The 7,434-nt window shown below is 41.2% G+C and overlaps 1 protein-coding gene across 1 annotated transcript; it reads left to right on the plus strand.

The window, feature by feature from the left end:
* Positions 1-273: 273 nt before the first annotated feature.
* Positions 274-4,856, plus strand: LOC146714838 (uncharacterized). Its single transcript, XM_085452761.1, has 4 exons — positions 274-481; positions 2,631-2,765; positions 2,900-3,009; positions 3,710-4,856. Exons 2-4 carry the CDS (start codon positions 2,650-2,652, stop codon positions 3,898-3,900), a joined length of 417 nt encoding a protein of 138 aa, XP_085308887.1. The 5' UTR covers positions 274-481; positions 2,631-2,649; the 3' UTR covers positions 3,901-4,856.
* Positions 4,857-7,434: the final 2,578 nt, after the last annotated feature.

Raw genomic sequence — 7,434 nt, forward strand, 5'->3', positions numbered from 1 at the left:
CTTGACCAGTGACCAGATTCCATTTTTGAGTGCATTTTGGCAATAATGGCAGACAGACGGTCAGATCCCAGAGGGTGCCATATGCAACGGAAATCTGGTACTGCAAAAAATACAACAGTTATTCAGGAAGTATTCCTCTGACTGTCTTTGGAAACAAGTTTTGTTTAAAAAAAAGGAAAGAAATTCACAGAGAGCCAGATACTTCGATAAAAATGAGGTCATTCATTCTTTATTTTTCCTCCACAGTTTAGCTAAATTGAGCAGGAGGGAGGCTATAATTATTGCTGAACTGTTGCTGCTAATAGCTTTCATAAGGTACACTAAACTTCTAAATATCTGGATTCACAGCATCTGTTGTCAAATCAAGGATACCAGGAAAACAGTAACATATACCATGACTGTCAAGCATTTGTTGATATTAGCTAGCTAGCGCTGGCACTGAGTTACACCAGGTGTCCTCTTGGTCTCAGTTCTTGAACAGGTGAGAATTAATTGTTCCACACAAACCATTTGACGGTTATAAACCATCCTGAGGGCTGTATTTTAAGACATCATGGGTAAGTGAGCTATTTTGAGCTAGTCAGAGCTAATATTAGCACTCCTTTTACCTAGCTAAAACGCTGCGGTAGCATATGCAGTTGTTTTAAATGTGATATATAGATTAAATTGACTTGACTAAATGGTAAGCAGAAGTAAAACAATGATTGCTTTGTAAGTACAGGAGGCACAAAGTTGCTTCTGTGAAGAAGTGGGATTAGCAGCATTGGTGACACAACAACACCACTCGCTAACATTAGGCCTTACAAGCATCAGAACATCACTCCACTGATTTGAATTCCCATGTATCTGATTCCTTATCGATTGTGATTTCATCTGAAAACATTCTATATTCATGAAAATTTAAAGACAGTTTTTGCCTTAAATACATCTATTATTGAAGATTGACCAAACATCCACAGCAATGAGATGAAAATGAAAACGTGGTAGAGAGAATCACACGCTCACTTTCTTTCACATAAAATGAGCAGTTGTTATAGTGCTTGCAAAATTACAATGGCAAGACAATAAGCGTATTGTGGCGAGATGGTACATCAGCTTTCCTGCCAGCTTAAAATATAATGCTCCAGAAAGTAAACCTGTGTGAGTCACTCCCGCTAACAGTCGAAATATTGACTGAGCTGCTCAGTGTACTGCACAACTTGATGGCTCTCCCAAACCTGATCGTTTTTCCCAGGAGGGCAGGAACTGGTTGTACCTCGGGCTCTTTTTCGGATACACATGCACACAACACGGATGGATTATTCATGCGCTCGTACGGACAAACATGCTCACTACATCCCAGCACAGACCTCATCGCTGACACCTGAGCAGAGAAGGAAATTGCTGCCAAATTTGAGGGACACTTCGAAAACTTTTCATTATTAGAAGACCTGGACACAAATTCTGCACTGTTCCAGCCCTCTCACAGTATCTCAAGGTGTTATTTATACTTTGCTACCGGACTGTGTGATGCTCCGGGAGGAGGGGATGATGGGGGGGGGGCTATATGAGGGAGATGGGTGTTGACGATGGCACTTGTCGCCACATGGCACCTGTCAGTGCCTGTGCTGACATGTACGCTCAGATGGAGAGCAAGATTTATGGCAAGCAGCTTTTAAAAATCTGCCACTTGGCAACACTGCATCATTAACAAGCCTTCTGAAGGCCCACACTTGGCCTGCTTCCAGGAGACGAGAGGGAGAGTTCAGCATCTCTTTACCACCTCCCCCTCCCTTTCCCTCTACCTCCATATATCCTCCTCTATCTTTAGAGTACTATGCAAAGTCAGCACTCTTCAGCCATCTACCTTTAACATATCAAATGCATGCCCGCCAGCCTCTTTTTAACACTGAGCAGGAGAAGTGAAGGGCTGGGTGGCAGAGTGTAGCCATTAGAATGGACACCTGGTGGCTGATGCTGCTGCTACTCTCATTGTCCCCCCCAAAAACCCTCCACATATTTCAGTCAAACAAACTGAAACACTGAAGTTCAATTGCAGAGTTTGGAACAAGTAGCTTTTCCCCTAAAACAATCCAATTCACAGTAAAACACCAATCAGGTTAAAAAGAAAGAAAAGAAAAAGGGCCAATCCCCTGAGATTAAAAGTAGCACTATTAGAGCAGTAAGTGGTGTCTTTATGAGAATGCAAGCTTAGCAGAGGAAAATAAGTGAGGCAGCTAAGCAAAGGACATCAAAGAGGCTTACCTCGAGGAGTTGCATGAGTGGGCCCAAATCACTTATCATAATTATCATTGCTCCCTCCATACCTCAGGCCCTGATTCACAATGGGGGAAAAATAGAGGCAGACATGATCTAAGTCACATTGAAATGCCACATTCATATGATTGCAGTTAATTAAGGAGGGTCCACAGCCAAAACAAGTTGCGAGATGATTTTTTTTGTTTAAACATAAAGGTTAGGTGTGTGACGGTGCGCGTGATCACCAGGGGTAAACTTGTTATTTTAATGAGGTGTAACTAGAGGAGGGACACAAACTTGGAGGAGATATAAAGCATGTGGGGGAGGCATCTGATGAACCATGGCCTTTACCCCACAGATTTATTGCATTTTCTTTTCTTTTTTTTTTTTAGACGAGCACCCAGGGAGACGATGTGCTGGGTGGATCTGATGTGTTTTACCAGCCGCTCAGTCGGGAACCATTACAGAAAAGTAACACAGTTATGCATGCAGTCAAAACCTCACATAACTGAAAATCCTGACAGCAGGTAGGCGCTTTTCTCTTAAACCATCGTACAGACCTCATTATTTTCTAGATTTGTCTCTGTTTTTCAAATTAAATGTGAGATTATCTGCTTTGCTTGCATTTAACTCTCTATGTACTATGCATTGCTTTTTTCAGAGTCCTTACAGATTGGTGTGCAGCAAGACTACTGCCCAGAACAGACCTTAATAACAACAGATGTGATGCTGATCAAGTTCGACAGGATAAAAGGAAGACCTGGGGTGGAGGTGGGTTGCAAATTGGCTTGCAGATACGGTGCAGCTGAGCCTTAAGTATTGTGGGATGTTATTTAGATCAGTTGGTCTGCTGCACCTGATATCTAGCCGGAGCTCTTGGTAACATTTCTATCAGAAAGCTGATAGTTGCATTTGCTTTTCTACATTCTCTTTCCTCTCGACTGCTCTATCAGCACTTCTTTTACACAGAATGCATTGTAGTTGAGAGTATGTATGTTTCTGGGAATTGATATGTCATAAAAGAAAAATGTCAGGCTGAATAAAATGAAAAAAGCGAGTCATTCTCACTATATTTTCAGGTTACACTAAGGCCTGATTCAGACTTCTGCAGGGAATCCTGTAGAGTCTACAATGAAACCTATGTACGGGCCGTTGCCAGTATTTTTGCTTTGCTTGGATTGCTATGTTTTAATTACAGAACTATCCACTGTTTAATATGCAATGGCAGTTATAATAGAAAAAATAAAATGCTGGGGCTCTTTTTTATGGTCAGGTTTTTTGGGGGCAATCATATTTTTCTTTGTAGTTCACATCCCCACTTGTCCATTCTAATACTTTCAGCAATCTCTCTCCAGGATTTGCTGACATTTGTGAGTCCATATATTGATACTATGATTATTAATTCTGATACTGAGACATCATCACTGACATCTTCAACCTCTCTCTAACCACTGTCCCAATGTGCCTCAAGGCCCCCACAAAGAAGTCCTCAGTGTCCTCAACCACTACTGTCCTGTTGTACTCACACCCATCATTAAGAAGTGCTTCGAGAGGTTCGTCATGGGGCACATTAAGACCCGGCTGCCACTGACACTGGGGCCACTCCAGTTCACCTATTGCCCAAATCAGTCAACAGATGACGCCATCGCCACCCCAGGATGAATCCCCAGGAAGCCCTCATCGATTCTCATGTCATGTCTTAACTGTCTTTTTAAAATTAATTTGCCACAGTTAGTTTTGGACGCACGGCGGTGCAGTGTTTTGTACACAGTCTAAAGATGGGGTTAGCTTAAATGGTGACTCTAAACTCCCCGTAGCTGCAAATGTGAGCATCCGTCTCTGTGTGTTGACGCTGTGACAGGCAACTTTTCTGAGATGTACCCCACCTCTCACCCTATGGCAGCTGGGATGGCCTCCAGAGCTTCCTCTGTGATCCTGAATTGGAGAAGTGGAAGAAAACGGATGGATGGGCTATTAGTGGCAACAAAAGTTACTCAACCTCACACATCTCCATGTATGAACATGACTAGATTTAATCCACACATTCTACTGTGTAATGTTACGTGACTCAAACATCCCACACATCAGAGATAACGCCCAAATTCAAAATAACCCAAGCAAGACAAGTATAGAATCACTCAGGCAATCAATAATTCAGTAAACACACAATCTTTATGAATGATTTTACACAGAGATCATCTTGTTTTATTGATTATTTCCCCCTGTGCTTTCTTGCTATACTCTTAGCCAAACATGCATTTGATTAAAGCTCGTGTTTTAATGTTCGAGTGGCTTTCACACAAAATATCATGCAAACATGGATTATGCAAACATTACATGTGTAGGTAGTGCAGTGGAAATATGACCTTTCTCTTTTAATGCCACGTTAACGTCTGACATGAAACTTGAATGCCCGAAAACGAATATTGTTAGTAATGTTGTAATAGTAGCGATGCAAAAAAGCATGTATCAGCACATTGAATTACATCACAGTACATCAGAGACTGCGATGCTATGTAAATATCCCCCATTTATATCAATGAACTACAGTGCAGTTCCCTGCCTACATGTAAAGCATTGTTCGAAGAGGCCTCTATTCATCATCAAGAACACCAGCAACAGACTTTGATGTTTTTTATATAAATCTTGTCTGTTTCCATTCATAACCAGTCTCAATCCACATTTTTCTGTCTGGTCCAAATGTAAAATTCACTTGTGTCACACCAAGTGACTCTAAACACCCAACGCTGAGAGTGAATGAGAGCCCTTATTACATTTCTCTAGCTCGGTGTTGAAGAATTCTTACATTTTTGTGCACCCGCCACTGGTGTGAGGGATCTAACAAGGCCGAGTGATGAGGAGCAGAAACAGTGTAACAATCGTCGTACCCCGCGCCAATTATTTCACATTGCTGTGATGGGTAAAATGCCTGAAAGCGCTAACTTCCCACCCGAAAAAAGTTGGTGCTTCACTCCTCCTGCTCCTTGTTTGGCTGCCACGCATGGCTTCTTCTTAGACTATCCGCAGGGACTGATCAGAGTAGCGTGGTCTTGCTAACAGAGCTTTGGCCATGTGTTAAGGCTAACAAGGTGAAAAAAATAATAATGAGCAAACCCAAAGAAGAGGTCTTTAGCTCCTTTCTGACCTCAATGTCAGTATTACCTCAATCCAATTCATCCAGTATGTTGCTCCTGCCGGAAAAGACGAGCATTAAGTGGAAAGTATGAACCTGCACAGCCTGACCCTCTGCTGCAAAGCGCAGATTTGAAGCGAGGGGAAAAAACTTGAAGAAAGCATCTAAGACTTTTGCATGTGTCTCTTTAGCAACATGAGCCATCATAACTCTGAGAGAAAAGCACAAAGAACAAGAGCAAAAATGGCAGGTGAACTGAACAGTCACATTCAGTACGGCAGCATATGGTGGCCAGTAGCCACACTGTTCATGTTCTCTTGTATTTGTTACTTGAAACTCTATGAAGAGCTTTTGGCATGTCAGCAAAAGCTGTTGGAAAAGCAAATAATCATTAACTCCCACCCAGGCAACTTTGAGCAGCTTGTTGCCTAGCATGAGACCGTCTGTTGATGATGTAAGCCTATGCACTTCACAAGCACCTTCAAAAACATATTATTTTATCACTTTATCGCTTGCAGCACTTGATAGCTCAGTTTCCGTACTCTAAGTTAAGAAACCATATCAGCACAACGCAGTTAGGGCTGCAACAGCACATAAACAGCAAATAATAAAGCATCTTTGCTCAAGCATGAAAAATTACATTCAGTCTTTTTTTTAAAATCTAACAATGAATGAAATCCCATGTCCTGAGCACTCAGTGATTAAATTGGTATATGCTATTCATGAAACAGAGACAGAGGAATACCCACCCACTGCAATAAAGGAAACACATTTATGTGTAAGCATTCGATCATCTACCTCAAATCTTTTATTTTGCACAACAAAAACATATAAAACAATGCTTTACTAAAGATTAACTCCCAACCTTTAGTCTAATAGTATCGCCGGCAGACAGGAGTCACAACGCCGGCAAAGTGACTCAGATATCACGGGGTAACCGACATTATTAAAATGTGTCAATACACGCCGTGACATGCTCTAAATAGCGAGTGCATTACAATGAAAAATATGGCTTTTCATTTTTTAAAGAAGTTCCCTTTTCATCTGTAGTGGGAACCATGTATTATTTCGTGTAAATAAGCTTGAGGTCCTTAGAGGTGAATATGAAATGAAAACAGGAGCACACCCTTATTTCCTCTTGTTTCCTGGAATAACCCAATAGCCCCATAGATTGATAACACATCGTGTTAGACACAGAAAAATGATGCCTTAGTTAAGCGTTGACACACAGATTGTATTTAGTGATAATTTTATTACCATTTATTGATGTTTATAATAAAGAAACAGATGATTCTGAGCAATCAGAGGGGTTTGTATCATAGGGGTAAGGGGTGGGGTACACCCTGGAGAAGTCACCGGTCCATCACAGTGCTAACACTCACATTCACACCTATGGCCAAATTAAGCATCACCTGCTAACAAAACAAGCGTGTCTTTACTGTTTTTGTGTTTTTTACCGACTGCGTGAGGAAGCTGGAGCACCGAGAGGAAACAGAAAGGCCCCAGCCAATAAGCTTTCTTCCTGTGACGCCACATCTCTAACAACTGCATCAACGTAAACTATCATAGACTATATATAACACTATATATAAAAATAGAGGCAATTTTCATCAGCACAGGCATTTTATATACATTTTTTTGCCACCCTTTACCTAACTCCAAGTGTAAAAATGTAAATATTTCCACAGCTGTGAAAGATAGATGTTCACTCTTCTGTTATGAAACCTTGTATTTTTTTCCCCATTTTTCAGAGTTAAAGTTTGACGTGGCAGAAGAAGCTCAAGCTTTATACTTTTTTTTCAGCAAACGGCGTCAATGCCCGAGGCTGTGCGAGGGCTGACTTGAAAAGAAAACCCACGAAACAACACAAAGACCAACAGGCACTATTACTTGCCTTCACTGTAGAGTTTGGGTTATCAAAAAAGTGCATTTTTCCTTTATTCCATTTTCCTTGTCACATCACTGCAGTGTATCAGATTTAACAGATAAGGACAGTTTTAAAGTTGCTGCCATCAGGGAAAACTGGACTGACTGCATTTCAGCTATAGCTTTAATCTCACTAA

This window comes from Copadichromis virginalis, linkage group LG3 (assembly GCF_057382275.1).
Source record: "Copadichromis virginalis isolate Kocher_CV1m ecotype Utaka linkage group LG3, C_Virginalis_male_GT1.1, whole genome shotgun sequence".
NCBI classification, from domain to species: Eukaryota; Metazoa; Chordata; class Actinopteri; order Cichliformes; family Cichlidae; genus Copadichromis; species Copadichromis virginalis.